The sequence below is a fragment of the Hyalella azteca genome, unplaced genomic scaffold (assembly GCF_000764305.2).
Source record: "Hyalella azteca isolate HAZT.00-mixed unplaced genomic scaffold, Hazt_2.0.2 contig10792, whole genome shotgun sequence".
Classification (NCBI taxonomy): Eukaryota; Metazoa; Arthropoda; class Malacostraca; order Amphipoda; family Hyalellidae; genus Hyalella; species Hyalella azteca.
Window position 1 is genome coordinate 87880 of NW_025940813.1, and position 25723 is coordinate 113602.

Here is a 25723-nt window from a genome sequence, read left to right on the forward strand (position 1 = left end):
AGAGTTCCGTGTACGAGATTTAATTAAACGTGTATATCTTTTATAGTATTTATAAGGAGCACAATATGAACAGTCTAATTTTTTGCACTGACTCAAGTAAGGACAAATGTCTGAACTGACGATGATGTAAAAACTCGCGATGGTAGCGGTCATCCTTGAAAAAATCTCATGACCCTCCACAGTCGTCACCATACATAAAGCACGAGGTCAGCTGCGGCAGGGGTCAGTGTGCCTCGGATCGTCGTGAGGGTGTCATGCTCCGCTCCGCTGTGACTTCTCTAGCTTGATAAACAGACAAGAACTCGTCGGTCACAAGTCAATGTGTGCAGTGTTGATTAATTCAATTCAACGTGTGACGTTAAAACTCAATGTCTGATACTTAACTTGTGTGTTTCATCAGTCTGTGGAAATGGAGCTGATGAATGAAGACAGAATTTGATAAACTTGACGTTGAAATCCGCGTCTTTGTTGGGCAAAGATGGAAAGAAATCAAGCAGCCGTGATATTTGTATGAAGTCTTAAACTGTCCAACGTTTTTCTTATAAGGAATACATTGAATATCTGTAATAATTATACTTGTTCGTCTTCGTGGATTTAAAGGCATTTTTACGGATTAGATAACTTGGTGAAGTTATTGTTCGTTGAAAAATTAAATTACAATTTTAATGAAGATTTTTTACATTTTCACAGCTGGTCTAACAATAGGAAAAAAATTGCCCATGGTGTTTAAACATTTATACTTACCGTGAAATTATTGCGACGTTATAAAAAGTTTTCTCCTTTCAACTTTGGTTCTAACAGAAATTGAATTCCAGTGAATTGACGACCATATCTCACTTAAGTTAATGAGGACAAACTATCATGTAAATAGATAAATAACTCATGGATCATGCTGATCACATGACAAAATTTAGTGGATTTCTAGAAATACTTCTGAATATAATGCGGAGTGATATTCAGTGTTGCTCTCCTTGGAACTCAAAATTTCATTCTCGGGTGAAACTAGAACCAGCACAACTCTAGTGAAATAAAAATTTAAATTTCCGGAAGAAAAATAAAAATCAGAATCAGTCATGAGTCATGCTGTGCTGAACGGCGTGCTGTTGCTGCTGATGCTTCTCACAGGTAAGGGATTTACGGAGTAAATATTATTACGGAGTTTCAAAAAGTAAATAAATTACGGAGTAAATAAATTACGGAGTTTCAAAATATTCTAATTATCATGTAGCACGTAAATCTTTTTACAATGTTAACTTATTCTATGGTGCAGGTAATTTTACCAATTATCTACGTGCTGCACCATTCACTGTATTTATAAAAGTTAGATATGTATCATAACATTCAGACTTTCATTTTTATACTGTACTGATACAGTATTTTTATCACCAGTCTTACGTGATAAATATTTACTATAATTGTTACTATAACATAGTGAAAAATTGTTTGTGCATGCAATACATTTCTTGTATCAGAGCGGCAAAATTATTACTTTATTTATTAGTATTTTTATTGGAAACTAGATTCCTGGAAAAAGCTCGTTGATTTCAAACGTGTAAACCACCTAGTCCATCCTGAAGCTTATTTTTAAATCCCCCAATTCTTCGAAATAAGCATTTCCAGCAGCGGATAAATTAAATCCACCCAGTCTTTCCAGCAGCTTAAAGTAAGCCCACCCAGTCTTTCCAGCAGCCTAAAGTAAGTCCACCCAGTCTTTCCAGCAGCATTTCCAGCAGCTTAAAGTAGGTCCACCCAGTCTTTCCAGCAGCTTAAAGTAAGTCCACCCAGTCTTTCTGGCAGCTCAAGCGAGTCTATCAATTCCGTCTAGCAGCTTATTATCGCTGCACCAAGAATTGATTGCATCTCATTGCGTCTCGGTGTGGCCAAAAACTTGCAGAATTATTTTTATTTGAGGTGAAGTTGTCATCATCATTGAAAGGACCATTAATTATACCTTACATTAACGTAAATATCTATTGCTACAACAAGTGCTGCATTGCTAATTCTTCTGCTCTTACTGCTGCTATTGCTGCTCCAGTCGCTCCTGCTGTTGTTGCAGCTTCTGCTATTTCTGCTTCTTCTGCTCTTACTGCTTCTGTGTTTTTTAATTCTGTTACTACTACTATTACGCCGCTGCTGCTGCTGATGTTTGCTGCAGGGATTCATGCATTTAGTGGCCGTGAATTCAGCGTCGCGTTGCTCCCATAAGCGCTGAATTTCAAACGTTAAACAGTTGGATTGACGTTCAACAGCTGAAGCTGGAAAAGTAGAGCTGCAACCAGTTCGGTATTTGCAAAATTTACGATGGCATAGAAGATGTTATAGGAGAAATAACGTATTTACTGCTCATTACAAACCTGAAATAAACGATCACAAAATTGCCGTAAAAAAGATTATTCTATACCTAGACCGGTTATATCTTCTGCATCGCATTTTCTCATAACTTTTGCACGAGTCTGTGCAGCAGCTGCTGCGTTACATGCGGTTTTAATGCTGCTAATCTAACGTCTTTGAAATGCAATGTAACACACCCGAAAATCGATGCTAATTCGGAGCCTAAATGTGGCCGGAAAATGCCGCTTCTTGAGGCCAAACGCGCCCGATCCGCGGACGCCTGCGCCACTGAGTGGCCGTACACTGACTTTAGATGCGCCCCGCGTCACGCCACGCAGGCATGTAACACGTGCATCACGCCACTATACGTGGACGTCACACTTACGTCACGCCTCTCTTCATGTACGTCAGACGCACGCGATATTGCCAAACAAATCCTGCCGCCCACAGGCTAGAGTTTATTATCCTATGAAAATTTTATAATTTCTCGTTCGTCAAAGACTGCTTGAGCACATCTGTCCTGGATAAGGCAGCACTTCTGCGTTCAACATGTAATTGAACAACTGCGTATTGATTCCATTATATTAGTAAACGGAAAACGGTAAATATTCTTCGAGATTTATGAGTTTCGAGCATTATTTCTAACTGCACTGATGCTGCTGAAGTTATAAGTCATGATAGGCTCCTAGTCTCACAGCAGCTCCATGATTACACTGCAGGCGCATCATGGTCTGAACTTCAGAGAATATCATTGCATTCAGTGCAGCAATAATTATAGTGAACTTTCTACCTCAGACGATGCTTGCCAGCAACTGCTGTTAGAGCGCTTTGTTGCCTCAGATGGACAGTTGATATGAACGATTTATAGGGATGCCTCATATGGACGATTCATATGGATGAATCATATGGACGATAAATGTTGATGCCTCATGTGAACGAGTCATATGGATGCCTCATAAGGACGATTAATATTAATATCTCGAATGGACAAAATGAATTAATCATATGGATGCTAAATGTTAATGCATCATATTGACGAGTCACATGTATGCTTAATATTGATGCCTCATTCGCATGCTAATATGGATGCTCCATATGGACTAGTCATATGGGTGCTTATAATTGATGCTTCATTCGGGTGCTTAATATGGATGCTCCATATGGACTGCTGCTGACAGCGAACTCCATGCGTTTTATTCAAGCGCGGCCGCACCGATGCATTAATAAATTCTTGGTCTCGCGCTTCCCCCAGCCAGACTGGAGCGCATGCTTTATGTATTATTAGGGTCTTAGTGTCATGGCTTCAGGAGGCTTTCATACGCCAAATTCTTGACATGCGTATGATTTTTGACTTGCTGCTGTGATTTTTGTTTTAGTAAAACATCTTTTGTTTTTGCTAAAATGGCATTTGTCGTGAATGGTAAACACATACATGACGGGAACAACTTCTGAGTCTCGTTGTTGAGTCAACCGGATTGTAATTAATAGTTAAGAAATTTATGATTATTAAATTTCATGACTATGAAAATGAACTTCGTAATTAGCTCCACTGCCGGGCAATAATATGATATGCATCGCTACTGGAAGAAGTCCTTCATTACTGAAATGTAAGGCATTTTCCACCTACTTCCTTGAATGTCAATTAAATTTATTCCCATTCTGTGTGAACTTGTTGGTGACTCCGTGAGTTTCGAAATTTAAACGCGATCTCCACAATAATTGTTAAAGCTATTGTTTCAACATGGTTCTATCATTAGATTATAGCTGAATAGGAGAAAAAACGTTCATGCTTAGTTCCAACAATATTATTAGCAATTACCGGGACTACTTACAGAGCAAAGATTTTTGGCGTCTCGTAGTCTCGTTACGAGTAGTTGCGAGCACCGCAAGGTGCTGCCGTGCGCCTTGTTTTCGTTCCGGTCTAAAGTTATAACGCAAATTTCGAAGGCCATTTCTGTGTTTTCTATTCACGTTCAGGTGGTGTTTTGCTCCATAAAATAAATACCATTTTACATCTTATGGCTGGAAAGGCTGCTAGAACTCCTAGGCCTGTTGGGTCGGCTCATTAAAAGAAACTTGGCCGGCACATTTACATTGGATTATTTAAAGTAAGCTTCATCGAAACCGATAATAAATTGTGAGTCAGCTTATTTCAATGTGCTACTTCAAATTTAATAAACCATTATAGTTTCTCGCTCTTATATTATTTAATTTTTAACACTCAGAACGATTTATATAATCTGGCATTTCAATTCCGCAGTCACGGTTTAAACTTTATTTTAAGAATCTCTCATTCACTCAAACCAAAAAATTCAATACAAAATATTCATTAAAATGTTGCAAATTTAGGCATATTTTTTATCTCCACCTTATGTAAGATGCTCAACAATTAACGTCTCACGCTGGTAAACAAAAGGCGTGTCAAGAGCGTCTCCCGACGCACCGATGTCGGCTGCTACATCAGCGCGATGCTCGTACGAGGAAACTTGACTTGCGCTCGATCGAGTCTCAAGTTTGCTGCTTATCTAAATGCCCGACCCACTAACTTGTTCTCCAACTTCCGCTGGTTGGGTGATGCGGCGTAGTGCACCACGACTCTGCAGCCTCCACAGTGCGTGGTGCACCACGACTCTGCAGCCTCCACAGTGCGTAGTGCCGTAAATGCCAGTTTTTACAGCTTGCTGCGTGTGATGTATGCGGATATAGCGGGAAGATACGCGGAAAAATTCGTTGCAGAGAACAACATTCAGCAGATAGAATGATGTGTTTCGGCATTTCAAACATAAGTGCCTAGCCTCGTGTGCAATTGACGTGACAATTTGCAACAATAATTTCATCACGTGAAAATGCAACGAGTGATAATTTTGTTCAACACTTTGTGCTTGCCGGACGTTTGGCCAACCGTGTCACTGAGTCAGCAGGACTACACAAGCCATCCAACATTGTGTTGAATATTTACTTGGCAGACAAAAACTGCAACTCTTTGCTTGACGCTTGAAGAATGCAAAGCAGTCGCCTGGCATTTCTGCGCTAATTTAAGAAAGCAACGCGAACAAAACGGCGCTGTGAACCCGACACATAACCCTTATTATTATTCTAATTACTTGAAGGGGACTGGATGGTGCTGGGTTCTGCGACGAGATGTGTGGTAATCGAAAGCTCCTCGCTCGCGATCATGTAACGTGAGGATAAAAATGTCATTTGCTGCAGCAGTTGCTCATGCTGCAAGCTTTGCATTCTCAAATAACATGACGGAAGTGAAGTTCTCTCATAATTTAGCCGCGAAATATAAATAAGTTTTGCTGCACGTTGTCATTGTGCGTTGCCGCATTGTCAAATAGATATGTCATATAATCAAACTCTAAAAGAAGGTGAAATTTAACCAAGGCAATGCATATTGCAGAGTATCTAGAATTGTACAACTAGCTAATTTTATGAGCTCAATTTGTAAATTTTCCACGCAGAATTCATCCAGTGTTGGTCTCGAACAACCATCTAAATCATTATTTATTTTTCAGTGATTGTATTTTACCTTCTACAAGTTTATCAATATATAGAGTAGATGCATGACGCTTCTACAGCGGAGAATTTATTAAAATGTTACCCTCCTTAGAATTAAGAATTCTAATACAATTCAAAGCAATTTTTGAGTCGTTGTACATGCCCGAGCACATCGTTCGTCTCATGATTTCAGGGCAACAAGAGAAGTGTTTTGAAACCTGCGTAGTAATATCAGAGGAGGCGAGTCAAAATACTTATTTGTTGATGAAACTCGCGGCATTTGCATCCATATTGCCTGGAGTGCAGCGGCCTTCACTGCGTTCCGCTACAGTATTTGTGCCGGGGTCTGTGGATCGCTCTGCGCTGAAATGCGCCCTAACACCTGTATACATACACCAAAATACATGTTCACATACGTCATCAAAATACTTTTTCACCTACACCGCCAAACGCATGTTCACCTGAACCGCCAAAAACGTGTTCACCTGTACCACCCAAAACACATGTTCACCTGTACCACCCATAACAGATGTTCACCAGTATCGCCTAAAACACATGTTCACCTGTACCTCTCAAAGCACGTGTTTACTAACACCACACAAAGCACGTATCGTCGTAATGACTGTATTTACTCCTAAAACTGTCTCAATGCATGGCAAGTATATTGATGCGAAGCGTGCGTCTTTAATAGTTTTGAAGCATGGTTTTGCAAGTTCTCAATAACATGTTTCAAATGTTGAAAAGTCTTCTTTCAATCATTTGATAATTCCAGCGGATAATTATAATCCCCGCCCTTCTCACAGCTTCATATTCATAAATGGCTCCAGCTTGCACCAGCTCTTCCATCCCAATTCAACGTGCAATTCACACCAACTTAACTCATATGATTTGGCGCTAATGTGTTAGTTTTAACACAGCAAGCCATAGTGAGATTATTCTTGACATGGTACTCTCATACAGCTAAATATTTAATTATCGTTACATAGTTCGAAATTTATAAATAAACTGGTAACAATCTAACAAATGATTTGCAGCCAATGCCTAAAATAAATTTTTTTACTTTAACCACGAGAATTGCTCAAATTGCGAAATAATCACTCAAAACTGTGATATTTTTTATTCCAATAATCGATTGTAATTGCGGAGGCCTAATTACTCAAATTATTTGTTCAATTCAGTTTCTGCATCACAAAAATCACAGTAAAAATGTTCCTAATTTTCTCCAAGGTTGGTTGGCAGCCCTGGCTCGATAAAGAATTAATTAGTTTAATTTGGATGATGCATCGCTGCAATTTGTACATGTAATTGCGACAGCACGGGGGCGAGAATCTAATCCATAGTTTGCTCGGCTGACATCATTAGTTCTGCTTTCGCTTTACATTCCATTCCGGTTGACGGTTGCTCATTAACACAGTAACTTCTATTTTATCATCGCGTCAGTTTTTTATTTACGTAATACTTTTTCTCGAAAAATATTCATTTATTTCGAATGTATAGATGGTTAGTTTATTTTATATGCTGCAAATTTTTATTATCATGCCATGAAGATGTAAGTGAATTTTAAATATGCAATCGGTCTTGATTCGCGCAACCAATGTAGAAAAGTGTATTCCTGAATTTATTTATTGGAATTATTAACACCGTTTCAATGAATTTTGAAAAATGTGAATTATTCATGTTTGCACTAGTTTACATATTATCAATTTTTAATCATACAATCATACTAATTGGTAGTTCTAAATAAATGAAATTAATTGCAATATCAATTGGCAGCCAGAAAACAACCACCTAATTGTTACTAGTTTATAAAAAGTCTGAATGATAATATATTTTGTTTGTGTTTGTGTGTTTCAGTTAAGCATTGAGTAATGATTTTTTAAGTGTCTGCTTAAAATTCAATATACAATCCGCATATTCAAATAAATTTATGCAGCATATGTAGCTGAGATGCAAAAGTTCTTGCCGTAAAGGCAGAGAAAATTATTATAAAATTAAAAAAAAAACTTGTCTTTAAAGAAATTTATTCGATGATCTCGTGTCACGTGGCCCTATTTACAACATTTCAGCAATAACGCCGGTGGCCGACCATCAGTAATTCATTGGCCACCGATAAATCGTCAAATACTTTGAACCTGATCCGGGTACTCAGTAGCCAGGCCTCGTCCAATTAATTTGTGAAAGTGTACCTCGGGTCATAGATGTTGGAGCGTGTGTTAAAGAAGTCTCATCAAGTATAGCTGATCTCTGGTATATTAAATATATTTTCCAGTACGTAGGTGATCATGTGATAGCCTATACGCCTCCACCGATGAATGCAAATGATGTACTCATGATCGGAGTAATATTCAGTCAACTTCTTGTTCAGGTTGTTGCGCGGCTCAAAGTATTCCATAAAAAAAGGCAAAAACCTAATTTTGGCAAAATTGCATTGTTATTATTGTTATATACAAAAATTATTTTTCCTGGTTGCGCTCGTTTCGTTTCATTAATTCAGGGGTTGTCACAGCAATCAAGAAGGCTGTAAATGTTGTTGAAATTGTAAAACTTTTAAACTTATGTAAAAATTTTTACGGTATATCAAACGTAATTTCAGATTTGAAACCCAGATGATGCTTTTTTGTATAAAACTATTGTATTTATTGTTACTCTATGCATTTATTATACATAAAGTAGTTACAGAGGACTGTTTTCATTAATTTAAAATTTTATGTGCTTCTATTGCCAACAAAAAAATACTGAATGATGGAATAATTTGATTAATTTAATTAATTTATTCTCTCACTTTATTCCATATATCTATTATATGAGCTTTTTATCGAGCGTGGTAAAAGCTGACGTACAGCAACTCAAATATTCCTAATTCTACAATAATAAATTTGAAAAAACATGCCTAATTTTATAACAGCCCATATTTTCAATTTTATTGAATCATCTGTATAAGTTGACATAATCAAAGTCAGAGTAACTTAAATGTTGGATTCTATCTCCGCGGACTTTTTGTGCAACACTCAACTTCAGTCATGAAAAGCCTCATGGAATAAATGTAACCGCCATATAACACAGAATTGTCATCGAAGGAGGGTTAATAATATCGGCTTTTTAGCTCTTAGAGATTTTCTGTGGCTCTTATAACTTCCTTCCCAAGGAATCATTAAAAGAGAACAATTCGTTCATTATTAACTCCATATTTCTTGCCCTAATTTAATTGGTTAATATTGCTTGTTGTTCAAAACGCATGCATTAAGTGTTACGAATGATTTTTAAAGTATACTCATACGAAACTTCATAATTATACACCGGAATTATAAAAGTTTTAATGTCCCGACATATAAACATGATCTCTTTGCTATTCCTGCGGCGGTGGCATTAATAACGCTAGCACGTCTTGAACCGCTTTAAAAATCACTTGTATCGTCTTCTATTTTCTCTCAATAATAATAGAATACTATTCTGCCGTGAAAAAACCTATATATTAGTAAGGTAATGAAGGTTTAACGATTAGGTTTATTTTAAACGAAGGTTAGCATGAGTTAGAAATGGAACTCATTACCCATGTGACAGTCCACTGTAACGTTTTGGTCTTTTCAACTTTTTATTTATTAATGTCTGTTTGGAAGTATAACGGGAGCAAGGAAAGTATAGGAGCATAATACTAAGAAGATGTACAAAAAACTATCAATATGCTTATATTCGATCGCCTGAAGCTCCTGCAAACATTGCACGCACACAGTTTACGGTTTAATTGTTACAATAAACCTTGCATTCATGCAATGTCGCAGCAGAGATTTGATGGACTTTCTGATCTCATCCTTATCAACCCCAGAGAAATAATTATACATAAGACTTAAATAATAACAGAGTGGCCGCCAAATGCTTGTCATGAGAACAGACGCCCGACGGCAGTTTCTTCGACCCAGGCCCTTTTTTCTCAAAACTTTCATTAGCGATTTTCTTTCTGAGTTAACTTGGAATAAAAAGAACAATGTGAAAGACTATACCAAGAATAACTGAGTATGATAGCCTGCAAATAACTTGAAAATAATAGCAAAATACAAAGCTTTAGTAGGAAATAAAAATGCTACATTGTATGCAACGAAGCTGGAAAAGCTTGCTGCTCAGTAATGGAATCTGCAAAGTAAATAAAAATTATTTGAACAGAAATTTGTTTTTCTGCACAATGGGATTGACCACATTTTTTATTCAAATATTTAAGTTCAATGTAAAAAATTTTTTAATTAATTGTATGAATGATGGAATAGGACACGTTTTTTTCTTGAATTCCTTGAAATATTTTCTGAGAATGTATGGAATAATTTTTTTTGCATGGACAAATATTTTAGTACAACTTCAACTCAATACTTCAACATACACGAAAACAAAGATATAAATTTCTTTATAACTTATAATAAAATATGAGATTTCATAAAACGCAATTCCAAAATAGATTTAGCTGAACAGAAATTAAATTCGGTTATTCGGAACGAAAGCCAAGCTTGTTAAACACAACAATAAGCAAATCCATTTCAAGTTTTTCTGAGTCATCAAAAGCCGTTAATTATACTGAAGTTCAGACGCTGACGCATTTATAATGCTGGTCAATCAGCGCAACAACTTGATTAAATGGAAATCATCTCTTTTATCAACAATATCAGACTAATTTTGTTAAACACTCTACCTATACTGACTTTGAGATTGGAAACATATTTCAGAATTTAAATTTAAATTTGGTGCATTCCACTATTTATTAATTATTTTTGAATTCAACTATTCAGAGCCCGAAATGAAGGAAAGTATATATGGACATGTTCACCTAAGATCATTGTGGGCTGTTGGATGATTAGTTGGAACCATCGCATCTGGCTAAGGTCAACATTCATTATCATACCAACATGTTTATCTCCAAATCATTACGAAAAACTCGAAATTGCGTTTAGATATTTCCTTCAGCCACTTCAAATGCCGCTATTTTAAAGCCGGTACTGTGGATATTTTGATAGGCGAGTAAATATTTTTCTTGATTTTTTTTTCTAACGCGATTAACCTTAAACTATTATTTTCTTATCAAATATGTTTAAAACCAAATGAATTTAAAGGAAATTATGATTGAGAAATAATCCTTTACGAGGAGAGGCCAGGATAAGTTTCAAAATTTATTAAATAATCTATTAGAATTTTAAAACTTTCAGATATAAATTAATAATTTTTTTGTTTCGGCTTTGAAAATTCCGCAAATATTTCGCAACTCTACTTTCATCACTTGAATTGCTTTACAATAACACTTATCCACCGACTAGGCAAGAACATCTTACATGTGAACTACATTTACAATTAATTTGCATTCAGTAGTGGACAACGCTGTTGTCCACTACTGAATGCTCTCTGTGGTCTAACTGACTTCCTGGTCTGAATTACATTAAGCCTGATGACCTCACGGAGCCCCGCACGGGAAACAGACTCGGCTCGGATTGTATAACATTTCACTTGATTTTCTCGAGTGAGGCTGCCTTTCATTGTGACGCTAAGGTTAATGGGCGTCATTTGTAGTGCGCTGCAATCGATGCCAGACTGCCCGCTCCTTGCCTGGCTGTGCTGCTGCTGGGCTGCCTTTTGACAAGACGAACACCACACTTCTCCACCCCACGTGGTGCTGGGCTGCCTTTTGACAAGACGAACACCACACTTCATCACCCCACGTGGTGCTGGGCTGCCTTTTGATGAGACGAACCCCGCACTTCACCACACCACGTGATGCTGGGCTGCATTTTGACAAGACGAACTCCGCACTTCACCACACCACGTGGTGCTGGGCTGCATTTTGATAAGACGAACCCCGCACTTCACTACCCCACGTGGTGCTGGGCTGCATTTTGATAAGACAAACCCCGCACTTCACCACCCCACGTGGTGCTGGGCTGCCATTATACGGTGGTGGCCACCTTGTGATGCTGGGCAGCCACTCGTACGGTGCGGGACAGTTACGAGTTGTAGCTTTTTACTGAGCAGCCTGCAACCACGAACTTGAAATTGAATTAATACTGATGTTGGTCAATCCAATTTTTCGTATGCAGTATTGTTCTATAAAAAAGGAAATGTGAAACATTATTCAAATAATGCAATTATGTCGGATACGTTTAACCAATTTTTTCAATATTGATGAAGTTTTAACGAAGAGAATTATTCAGTGAACAAATTGCTATCTATAATTGAAAAATATATATCCGTATATATTGTACGTGTATGTGTGTGTTTGCAATTAACGACGTCCTCTGATTTGCTGATTGGAGAAGTAGAGCACGGAACCACAGTTTGTGTTTAGTAAAACTATCATCCAAATATGATATTAAAAGTTTTAAGCGTTGTAAAAGTTTTTGATTTTATGATTATTTGATAATTTCTTTTAAATGGTTATATCAGTAACATCGGGATGAAGTTGTCATCAAAATAAAGCTGCACTCACTTGTTGATATCCTGATATTACCAATAATAATAATTGCTAATTTTCCCTCATTCAAACTAAAAATAATTTGGCACTCCGTAACGGTATAAAATAATTTGGCACTCCGTAACGTTTGGGATTCAAATGATATATACCCAGGAACTACCATGTGTTCATATATTTTGGTGGGTGTCAACGTAATTTTGATAATATTTTGACAAAAACTTCGTATCACATTTTCATGAGAATTTTTTTGTGCTTTTTCAATTATTGATAATGCACTCGCTCAGATTTCGTTCATGATCAAATCCCAATTTTCTAGGGATTGCGATACAATTTTACAATATATCAGCAATTGATCGTCATCTCTAAATTGATAAGTGATTTCGAAGCAATTTTTGAACATAATGACTTCTGGAGTTATTCTGCTGTCAATTTCCGCACTGAATTTGTAGCTTTCGTGCTGGCAGTGCGTGAATTTAACATTTCTTCGAACACGTATTGACGCATGTAATTAGGGAAAGGTATTTGTAAATATATTTAGGGAGAGATATTGTTACATATATTTAGGGCAAGATATTGCTAAATATATTTAGGGAGAGATATTGAAAAATATATTTACGGAGAGATATTGTTAAATATATTTAGGGAGAGATATTGCTAAATATATTTAGGGAGAGATATTGTTAAATATATTTAGGGAGAGATTTTGAAAAATATATTTACGGAGATATATTGTTAAATATATTTAGGGAGAGATATTGTTAAATATATTTAGGGAGATATTTCTAAATATATTTAGGGAGAGATATCGCTAAATATATTTAGAGATAGATATTGCTAAATATATTTAACAAAGTTCCGTGCAAGGAGGACTGACGAATTTTATATTCAGGCTGACGCCTACATCGGACAAATGATGGTACGCATTTAATAGTTACATGTAATAAATCATTTTAAATAAGACAGCAATGTCAGGCTTTGACCCTCTTTAGAGATTATAAAAGAGCGTAGTTATTTATTCCTATCTCCTATCTAAGTTCGTAGCTCAACTATGAATAAGCAATTTAACAAATTTTATTAGAACTTGAAATTAGAACGCTGAACTTTCAGCGAATCTAATTAATTGGCATAAACAAATTTTTATAATTAGATTAATTTTTATCGTCTACAGATATTTACTAACCTAGAAACCAATATTGTGTACGAACTTTTTGTGTAAAAATCTGGACAAATCCTAACAAAAATTCTCCTTCCTAAATTATCGTAAAATTCCTTTTCGAGGCTAAGTTGAATTTTTAATGAAACCATGAGTGGCCAAAATTCTGCATTACTTAGCGGTTCTTTGAATTCTGTGTTTCTAGTCAATATGGGGAATATTAAGATAAATATTTAACATTTGGAAAGATAAAAAATGTCAACGATTTTGGTTGAGAGACCAAATAAAAACAGTTCCTCATGTGGTCAATAATTTTTACTAATGCAAAAAAGCCACATCGAAAGTGCTCCATGTAATGTATGAAGTTACGCGCGTGAAAGGTGGGACGAACACGGCAGCACGGAACAGGCTTTATTGGAACCAACATAATGAACATTAAACAGGAACGAAGGCGTACGGAGCACGACTTCTAAAACGTGCTTCTTCTTAGCAGCTAGTTATTAAGAATACAGGAAACGTTATATGCTACACTCCACATATATGAAAGGTTATTTTAAGTGATGGACCCAGTTTGATAAATTATTCTTTTTGAATATATATAGTAAATAAATGCTAATTTATCAAATTATGTCAATCATTTAGAATAACCCTGTATTATTAGATTATTGCATCAATCTGTGCAAAAGTGTTTCATCTACTTTACAAAATCTATTGCACTCTGAGGCAGTCGCCAGAGTTTTAAAGCGTTGTCGCGATGAGTTACAGCACGCGCGGTTGAAGTCGTGCGTAAAAAATCAACGCTAAAGCTTTAAGATAGACGCTATTTTCCGGTCACTCTGGTTTACCAGAGCGCCATGCTATCAAAATTCGCGTAAGTATGAGTAGCGGCCCAAGTACTCGTAGCGGTTTCTCCTCCGTGATTGGTGGTTTTAGCTCGAAACGCGCTTAGTGACTGGCTGACGGAGTTACGTACTCGTAACTATTTTTGATAGCTGGGCTCCAGAGAACAGAATGCTTAAAAGTGTGGAATTAAGCTGTGGATTTTGTGGGATGTAAGGTGAAAGTGATGGATAAAGAAGAGTTGAGATGAGGATCATAACGACATGAATGATTAGTGATGCTGTAAACAATTCAAAAAGTTACGAGAAAAAGCTCAAAATTAGTGTATATTGAGCGTCACAAAGATGTAAGTTATTATCAACATCAATCTGTCAACCTATCGACTTCAAGGAACACAAGGAATTAAAGATATTATATATTATTTATTCGCATTTATTTTTCATAGAATTATGTGGTTTAAGGAAAAATTGTTGACTAAAAGTTAGTGAATTATTTCTATTTATATTTGAAAAAGTAATGAAACTTGAATGCTTTGATTCATGGCTTTCTTCGTCTGATCTTTCCAGCAAAATCATGGGATCGGACTATTTCTTTTTAATTCCTATTTGTTTTTTATCTAAATTAGATGAAAAAGTACAATTAAATTAATTAATTTAATTTATTCATCAATTAATTAATTAATTAATTTGATGAAAAATTTTTTGAGTGTAAACGGGACCAAAATATTTTTCATACCTGCCCGTGTCGATGGACTATTTTAAGATTTCTTTATACATCTTATTTAAATTAGAGACAGAGCAACTGAAACGAATTTATTTTACCTAAAAAACGTTATTTTCTGATAATTTTCAAGCTTGTCATTTTTGCGGAGTTACCGAGGATGACTAGGACACCAACGAAGGTCAGCCAAATATTAGGTAAGTATTGTGAACCCAGAAATGAGAGTAGCTGGGGAAATGCGATACCATTTCACTGGTTCCTAGAATAATAATCGCAGACTCTAGAGTTCGCGTGAACTTTTATTAAGCTTTTACTTAGGTTTATTTAGCAGCGTGTGGGCTTAAGGAAGTCATTATATACTCTCCCTCCAGACTGACAACTAATTAAGAATGGAAATTAAATCCAAACTTTGCAGAAAACATAGACGGAAGCCTTGAGAAAGACTCTTATTTTAGGGTAAACTAGAGCAAGATTGACTCAAAATTTCAGGCTAAATTACAATCTATTTAATGACGAAAATCAAGCAGAAAAAAATTAACGAATCTCAAAGGAAAAATAAAATCAAATCTATAATTGAATCGGAGTGTGCACGGACGCAATGGTCTGGAAAAAATCCTCTTGGCTAAGATTCAAGGATAAATCGAAAGCCAGAATAAAATATTAATTTGTTCGCAAACACTCTTTCGCCTGACTCAATAATCCGACTGGATTAGAAATTGCTTTCACTCGCCGGAAAATAACGTTGTTTATATCAGTGATTTTTAGTTTTGGAAGTGAGCAGGAATTCTTAATGCTCGCTCAGTTCCAAAAAAAAATGGTTTCGGATAATTGAAAATTAATCATTTGATACTTTCTGAGCACAATAATAAAATTTGGCAAGACTTTTTTCATTTCATTCATGTTCTAAATTTTTAATTTTGAGTTAAATTGATGAAAAGTTGGCCAGAGACGATTGAAATTTTTAAGAAATTTTAAGGAATCGAAATAACTACATGAATCATTCATATTTAACAATAGTTGAATAGTTGAAATTAATCTGTTTGCGAACTTGAAATGCAGGCAAAATCAATACAATTTGTTTGAAAAATTACATATATTCATTGTTATCTGGTTTAAAATCGGAAATTTTGTGATACGCCTGGTAGTGGCATTAATTCAAGTATCACATTTCCAATGACGAAAAAGATCGCAAATTTCAATTTGCATCGCCATGGCGCTAGGCGACTATCATTTTATTAAAATTTATATGGAGCTTGTCCAGAGTGCAGCATTGCATTAAATTGGTTATAAATGTAAAATGAAAGCCGTTAAACAGAATTAAAGAGAATCTGACCGAGGTTGATAATTAGCATCAACACCTGATTTGGATTACGAGGATGAAAGTTTTCATTCAATCAAACATTCAAACTTCGTTTAAAATTAGTGACGGAAATAATCCAATTAGCGACGTAATTACACGTTGTTCGCTTTAAGCGTGTGTCTTTGTGACACACTTTGTAATTGTGACACAGTAAAAATAACATAAATAGTACCACATAAGCTTTGATTTGTTGAGATTTGATATTTATATTTGATTTGATATTCATTTTTGTGGTTGTTAATTTGTAAAATTAAAGAAAGCGCACAAAAAGTTTTCCCCAGCTACGTAGAAATTAAATTTTATTATTATTTTCTCATAATGTTCAAGTGAGTAGTTTGTGATCACGTAGGCTGCGCATAATAATGCACATAGAATAGTGTATCTCGTTTAGAAGAATCTCGAATAGCTGTGCACTAGGTAAAAACATTCACTAAGGTGAAAAGTATTTAGGAATACGATTAAAATCGAGAGACTGCATAATGGTTGAACACAATCATTCGTAAGAATGAATTTTATGGCGATAATCGAATTACTGTGCAATGGTTAAACACAGTTACTAGAGAAATAAAAATTTTATAGATTAAAACTCCTAGAATGCACTTTGGCAAAGTGAATTCTGTACCACTTTGTTCCACGTTGTTTACACGGCTTTTTATGACCGTTATCAGCTAGGCTTCATGCAATTTTCTACCTGACAGCTCTAGACCTGTAGCTTTCACACGTACAGCAGCTCGGAAGTTTTTAATCTGGAACCATTGAACTCTAAAAGCATTTGCATATTTTGTGTCAGCTTCTTTGCTTGATTTCTCTGGCTATTCTCGGAGACGAGCAGCATGTAGCTTCATTTCTCCAAATCACACATCTACAAGTCGTTTCAACACCTTGCAATTTCAGTTCATTTTTTAGATCGGTTGTGAATGAGGTTCTGATGGTCTAAGAACATATTTATGAATACATTTCGTCTACTATACCTTATTCAATTTCACTATAATAAAGCTATGTTTTCCTAACTATCTTCTTATTTAATTATCATAAATATGTATCCTATATGATATGAAAAAGCATTCAGATTCAATTATCCAGAGAAGGCGATGCGTTTGTTTGTATTCTGTTTGTCAGCTTCTAAGGTTATTTGTTCATCGGAACGCCATTGTCGAATCATTCAACTCATTAGTTAGGACATCTGAAATCGTCATGCTCTCTATTTCTTGTTCTTAATGTTTCGTTCAAGACCTTGTATAACCATTTCAATGATATTTTTACGTTCCGATAATGAGGAAGATGATCTGTAATTTTTTTTAATTCTATAATTAAGATTGAAGTTGATGGCTGTATTTAAACGGATCACCAACGGTATGCCGTCCAAAATGAACCGATTTACTTATGTGTCAGCAAAATTGAATAGGTTTTTTCGTTCACTGTTTTCGTATTTACAAGAAACCAGTGTGTATTTGCATTCCGCGAGTAGCTTTGAATATACGAATAGAATTCTCCAATTTTTTCAATTGAATACAAATTTTCAAATAATTTCTCATCGATAAGCAAAAAGTGAAAGCGAAGTTTCTAGCCACCTGATTCATTTCTATTTGCGGTCAAATAAAATAGTTGGTTGAACATCCAAAGCATTCTCATGATCAGTGTTAAAATGAAGGTCCACTGAGACAAAGAATTTTAGAGAATTTTGTGAAACATCGGTTTAAGGCAGCAGGGCGCCGCCATTCGCAGGCGATGTATAGGTAATCGATGGGATTGTTCTCGAGCCTCAGGTTTTTATGGTCGCACTGAGCCTTGGGCAACTTTATGGCCAATGTAGGATTATGTTATGTAGATTATAGCTCAGACAAGGGACCAAGCCCGCCATCAATCTTTGGAACGACTCAAAAAAGTATTTTATCGGCAGGCTGTTAAGACCCAAAGGAGGAGAGCTCTTGCTCTGAATAAATGCCTAATCGCCATGTAACTGCCGGTGCGGCTGTGCGGAGACCGCGGTCTGGCCGAGCAGACCATGACGTGGCTTCGAACTCAAGAAAAAAGCAAACATTGAGAGGATAACTGATATATTTTCTTACACTAAAGATACACATTATTATAGTTATTACAGCACGTGATGCTTCAGTCACGTGAATTATTTCGCGTAATTAGTAAAAATAATATCATAGGAAGAACCCACGCGTCTCACCATGTGCAATAATATTGTGAAATACGAGAGTCTCTCGGGACCTTAGTGGACTCAGCGCTTCTCTATTTTTCATTTACTTTTTTAGAATACCAGTTGCATTTTGTTTTCATTTAAAATTGGACGCAAAACATTTTTCATTCGAAGCGAAATATATTTTACGTATTGCTCTGGCCTACTATTAGAATTCAAATTCCTCTGTAAAATCTCATCTGAAGTTGCAAAATAATTTTACAGAGAAAAGCGGTGCTGCCGATAAAATTTTGTCTTGCGCAGTAAAATACATTGCTCATTTCTCATTCGAAAATCGTCTGGGTTTTCGAATCAAACTTCATATGTCATACAAGAAAGTTCGATTACATATGTTACAACTTGGGGTTTGACAATCGCGTTCGATTCGGCCAGCGTGGCATCATTAGTCTATAGCGATAATGAAATGAATATTATTCACGCTATGTTCATCTACCTAAGACTCGAAGCACAGGACAAAAATTCATAGAATTAGGCGCGACAAACTCCCCCCAAAAAAGCATATTGATTCCTTCATGCGTGATATATCAAATGGAACATGAAAAAGAGAGCTGTAACTAATGAAAAAATTAATAATGAATAACTCAAATTCATTCACCCCAACTTAAAGCGATCTCTAAACTTATATTGGTACATTCAATTCGACTTTTTCAGCAAAATTTCCAGAAAAACAATTTCAAATTCTGCTTGCCCTTAGTATGACCCCAAAATATCTCCCTTAGACTTGCAACGCTAACGCCACCTAAGTATCACCGACTAATCGAAATCTGCCACAATACGGCCATCGATTCTCCGCCTGTAAATATTCTGTAAAAAACTGTCTACCATTTTCAGAGGCAAGTTGTCTCTGCCCAAATGCTTACGTTAACCCGGTAAATTTATAATTTAATTGAGTGACATTATCCCCTCCAGATCAAAAAGGGAATAAAATAATAATTTCTCTTATTCACTATTCGACGAATATAAAGGAGACGGGAAACTTTTTTCTTTAAAATGTGATAAACTTGGGGAAACCATTGGAAAGTGAAGGCAAAATAATCCTCGGGGGAAAGAGACATTCATTATGCATGCAGGATTAAAAGCCCTATCCTGCGATCACTGGCGATTTAAGAACGCGCGTGACCCACACGGTTTTGCGTCCGAATTTACCCATTCCGACTGACCTAGTAGTTGAGAATTTTGAATTTAGGTCTAGAATTTTGATAGAATTTTGGAGCAAAAGTGGCAGATTGTGATGCGAGAAGACAGTTATAGTATGTGAGCATCCGAGGAAATCATAACCGTCTAAAAAAAATGACGCGACACAATAAATGATATCATCTTAAAAACACCTTCCTAAGTTCGATTCCGTGTTAATATTTTTCGTGTTAATTAATACGATTTTTTCAAATACTTTAGAATTTAAAAATTAATTCCTTGCTTCCCGTTTACACACAAATGTCAGCAGCGAGGTGAAGGGAGTAAGTGTACACGAGGTATAAGTTGCAAGCTATGTAGAGGGACACTCTGAACTCCCCAGTCTACGCTGCCAATGAATAAGTTTAGATCCGGTCAGAGTGCATTCGTTGCCGTGCTTAGAAAAAGGCAGCAAAACTAAATGGAGTTTAGGAACTCCAATCGTAAACTCCTCAGAACTTTTGCAGGCTTCTTTACAAGAAGTCCGAGTCATTTCTTAGAAGCTCTTTTTCCGTCTCAGATACACCTTAAATATACGTACGTGAAAAACGCCTGTTTCTTTAAATGCAGTTACTCAATTTATCGAACTATGCAAATTCAAAAAGTTACCTTTAGATTATTTAGTTTGTTTTGAATTTAATACATTATTGAGTATATTCAGTATTTAAATCAACCGGATTTTGACGGATTTTTTAAAATTGGATGAATTTTGCACGATATTTTGCTGAAAAAAATTTAACTGCAGAAAATATATTAAATATGTATATTCCGTTCTTACAGTGAAAGAATAGTAAGCCCTCTAAATTCTTCATGATATGTTAATAATTACATATAATAATTGTTCTCGAGCAAGAGTTTATAGGCACTTGTACGAAAGCATACTTCGTACCTACTCAGAAATTATTAATTTTTTTCGGCGAACTTATACCTTCAGCTAAGAAATAATGCGACTTATTATGAAAGCTTGAAAACTTTTACTTCTAAGAATACTATAACTATATGAAAATAAAATTAGAATTGCACTGTTTTATTCGTTTGCAGTGTGCAGATGAACCTTTTATTTCAATACGGGTTCTAAATTAAAATCTAAAATGGAAATGCCTAAATTTATTGCTGTTTCAAGATCCGTCAATTCAAATGACCTCAAATGAATGTTCATACCGTAATTAATTAGCACAATATTGTCTGACAGCTTACAGTGGCTAATATAGCAAAGACTGCACTCCAGTTCCTTTATTTTTTTCGTGAGTCGTTTTTGTTGGTATTTTATGATAATCGGTAAATAATTCATATAATTTTTTAGCCTCTGCTCACGATAAAAATCCATATACAAGGTGCGACTTGAAAAGGTCACAAATCCATACCATATATCATCTACAAATATCATAGAAATGAGGCTTGGTTAACCACGCAGGCTCAAGTATCAACATCATTATGAGGCTCCATTCATAATGTACGCAGGCTCAAATTTCAAAGTTATTTGAGGCCTCATTCATCACGTAGGCCTAAGTTTCAATGCTTCTATGGCGCATCATTCATCACTTGAGTTCTAGTTACATTACAGTGTCATTGTAAGACTTCATTTATTAAGGAAGCACAACTTACAACTTGTTTCTAGGCTACATTCATCATTTAAGCTCAAGTTTCAATGTCTTTGAGAGTCTTCATTCGTCGCATAGGCTTTAGTTTCCATGTTATCATGAGGCTTCATTCATCACGTAGGCTTAAAACAGCCCCGCCTGCGGCTAACAGTCAATCGTTTTGGCGTAACTACATCGATGATTCGCCCCCGGCACATCGATGAATCGCCCCCGGTAAAATGAGGTGAGGTGGCCGTACTTATTCAAAGTTCAAGTCGCCAAAGCCATAATAAAGTCCAACAAATGACCGTTAACGAGCACAAGGTGCGCCATTATGACGGCAAACGCTGTAGATTTTCTTCGATCAGTTGAAGGCAAATGAGAGTTTCAAGGAAGCTTTATTCTTTACCTAAGTCTGTACAAATTTTCCATAGAGAAACCCTGTGTCCTTATCGATTTAAGAGGTCATTCTTCAATTTGCCCGCATTCTACAATTAATTTTCTTGCAGAATTACTAAATTGGAGCTTGTCATTCTTGAGGACTGGGTAAACAAGGCATTGTGTTCCGCGCTCATTAATTACGTGGTGCCACTGAAAGTCCACGCAGTTCCCTGCCACTCATTAAATAATTTTAATAAAACATAATAGATTCCAACTCATTATGAATTAGTAGAAGATTTGTCTCAAGAATATTTTGTGAGGCACATAATTTGTACACCAGTATTCTATAATGAAAGCTCTATTCAATTTCCTGTCTAGAAATTGTCTTACAAGGCAAATTTGTGGAAAAATGTTAGACCTTAATCTCGCTATTTAATCTGAAATTTAGAAGATAACTTAGAATCTTTATACTAATTACATTTTGTTCGCCCTTGGATTCTTGCTAAAAATTTTTATGACAAAAATTCTCTCCTCCACTCAGTTGCAGTCAGCATGTGTAAGTGCACCTCGCACCAAATTTAATTAACTATGTGAACCAAAATCAAAAGTATTAAATTAAAACATAGCCTACGTATATTATTTTATCAAAACTTCATAGAGTTTGCTCAAAGAAGACCAAGGCTGCTTGTCATTGGTATGCTAATTTGTTCAAAGTAGTAAGCTTCTTGACCTAAAATACTACATCATTCTAGCTCGTCTCACTGATGCCCATTGCATTACCAGAAGTCAAAGCATCAGCTAGTAAAAAGAACTACTGGAAGCAGCTCCAGTATTCGAAGAAGAGTTGAGGGAGCCTGACTAAGTATGCTACTGAATCGCACGACCTTGAATCTCGGCTGTGGAAAGCCAGCACGAGATAAGGGAGAAACTGTTACTGCGCCTGTTGGTGTACGTTGTTATTTATTTTTAAAGAGCACATTTCATTTACATTTTATTTTCTTCTTTTTTTTGGCTGACGCTTTCCAAAGGCTCAATGGAATCAATGGAAAGCTCTTTTCAACATTTTATCTTTGATTTTATCAATACTCGATTACAATTTTGATGATTTTTGATCTTACATTAATTTTGTTCAATGCCAAATTTGATTCAGATTCTGAAATAATGTTCCTCTAGTTTCAATTTCAATAAAAATCCTAAATATATGAATTCCCCGCACGTCATTTCATGCAGTGAAAAAATGATCACAAGAAAACATGATAAACTATTCGAAATATTTTAATTCATTTATTTATCTAACGCTAGATTGTGCGAAAGTTCGTTGCCTTTTATTTTTTCATATTACGCTATTTGTGTCGCTTTCGGCGACACAAATAGAAATAGAAATCTCGGTTCTGTCCAGTCGTAGAAATGGCGATGTTCCCGTGAATAAAATAAAGTTTTTGATGTCGTGGAGCGCTGTAATATTCACCACTAAAGCTTCTATCGATCAGACGGAAGCAATACTTATGTGTTCTCATCGCGGCTAATGGACGCAAGGCACTCGTACGGACTCACGCTTCACTCCGCCGTCATGGCGAGTGAATGACTTCATTGCGCGTAAATCGTGCGTGCACCGAATGAATGCTGCCTTTAACATAACTATTGCGTTCAAATAAAATATTCAATGCGCTACCAATTTGTGTATATACAGCATGACTATTTGTACTGTACTTTGAATAACTGAAAAGTTTGCATACGGTCCATACAATTTAGTGGAATTTGCGTACACTGCAAGGTCTGAAGCAAGAGTTGAGAGTTTTTTATTCTTTATTATTATAATTGGCTTGATAGATGCAGTTCATCTTAACTTAGTTGCAGCCTATTGCGTATCTGTATCTGATTTTTATTTCTTACATTACAATGTATTTATTGGTTCGGCTTTCAAGATAAATTTTTCTGCAAATTTGGTTATGAGCAGAGTCTATATTCTACGGACTCATAATGATCTCTAGTCTGAATTTTATTCCAATTTTATAAGGATTAATTTCATTTGAGTATAAGCAAACTTCACGTACGGGAATTTAAATCACTTTTTCGTGTATCAGAGCTGAATTTACTTTTTTCAAACAGCCGTCTTTTCATAATTTCGTCTAGGTATCCCAAGCTCACGCACCTTATGAAGTACGTGGACTGAAAGCATTAAAGGGACTTTGACCATCGTTTTGAGCTCGTCCTCGAAACTGAGTGCAAGATGGAAGCCTTTGGATCTTTAGCGCTGCTTTTTGATCTAAACTTCTACGTTAATTTGTATGCCTGTACCTGCACTCTTCATAATTTTGTTCGTATCGCACAATTGGTAGTTTCATTAAGTTAGGTATTTTTAGTATCCTATTGCGAATTCAAATCACGAATTATATATGAAATCTTCTCTCCATGGTAATTGCTTTTATATCTCAGAATTTCGTTGTTCACAAATTATACCGTTGACTTACTGCTGTCCTCATAATTTAATGAAGAGGCGATAGTTGAATCTTCATGATAACATTCAACGAAATCAAGTCTCTGCTTCCCAAAATTTGATACATGAAACTGAGTAAATTCATAACTCCTAAAAGCTATTTTTCTTACAAAGAAAACCACCGCTCTAACCTCAATTTGGTTTTTAATTAAATTCTAGAAAATTTCCGGCTTTCCTATCCCTAGAATATTTTACGCAAAAAATTATCAAATTGAATGAATTTATTATTCATCGATTCTATCCAAACTAAAGTAAAAAAAAATCGGGTTCGTTACCATGCCATTTTTTCTCAGTAAAAGACACATATGAAATGTAATAGTAATTATGGCAATAGTTGTTACCAGAGAGAGTCTCACGAATACTTGGCTGGTTATTTCAAATTGCTAATAATATCCAAATCGTGTTACTAATCGTCAAAACTCTACTGGCAACATTGCTCCAGAAATTTAATTTTTTTATACCAATTCTCAGCAAATCTCGATATTGTTTCCAAATGCAAGATTAATAAATACGCTGCCGTTCTCAATAACAGAATTCAGGTCTTTTTCTTCTCTCAATTCGTCATTCTAAAGGGTGGAAAATCGCGATCATTTGAGCTTAATACGTCGATCTGGTGTCGCTCAGCGTCGGAATTAAAGGCATTTTATGAGCTTGCAAGCTAATACACGTTACTTGGATTGACGCGACCAGAATTATTAAGAGCAAAAGACTTGCATGTCGGCACCTCTGAGTGAAGTTTAGTCCGGGACGTGGGTGATTTATGGCGCAATTGCACGTTATAGCTTCGTAGAAGAATCCATTTCTCGTTCGTCCTTGGTGGCGAAGAATCCATAGGTGTCGAAAGTGAGGGTTACAATGAAACAATGGAGCTGGTTCAATCCCAAATAATTTTTAATAAATTTTAAAATTTTCTATAATAAGTTACTTCAATCCTAAAGCCGAAATAATTTTTTTTATGAATTTTATTTATGAATTTTATGAATTTTATTTTTATGCATTTTTTATTTATGAATTATTGAAGGCTTGTGAAATTAAAACAAATTATGAACAAAAATATTTTGGTTTGCATGAAATTCGATTAGAATAATTGGTAATATTGTGAGCTTCGTTGTCATGTATCGTCCGTCGTTGACAGAAATTAAAAAAAAGTTTATTTGTACGTAAAAGAATATATACGAAAATTTTTGAAGATCAATCATGCATGCATTGTTAATGTGAGATATATTCTTCTTCCTATACTAGTTTTTACCATGAATATTCGAATAATTAATCCACCGACATGAACAAAATCAATCAATTCACCAAAGAATTTTATGGATAGTGGTAGCTTAAATGTCTAACTACCATTAGTTGGACATCGGAGGATCATCTTTTTCTAAGCATAGGACATCTTTTATTCCCTAATTTACTAAATAATTCGTTACGATCCAAATGCTGCGATATATCGTCGCATATAAATAATATTGTGAAGCAAGAAGTCTACAACACCTCTCGAATTTACTCAAGTACAATGTTTGTAATTTTGACATGCAACTT

General features: G+C 35.7%; 1 protein-coding gene across 1 annotated transcript in view; it reads left to right on the top strand.

Moving 5' to 3' along the window:
* Positions 1 to 238: 238 nt before the first annotated feature.
* The window catches only part of LOC108680619 (carbonic anhydrase-related protein 10), a 72106-nt gene continuing 46621 nt past the window's right edge, over positions 239 to 25723 (top strand). The window contains exon 1 of the mRNA XM_018169493.2: positions 239 to 1125. Within this exon, the coding sequence (XP_018024982.1) occupies positions 1074 to 1125 (52 nt within the window). The 5' untranslated portion in view covers positions 239 to 1073. The remainder of the gene's footprint in view (positions 1126 to 25723) is intronic.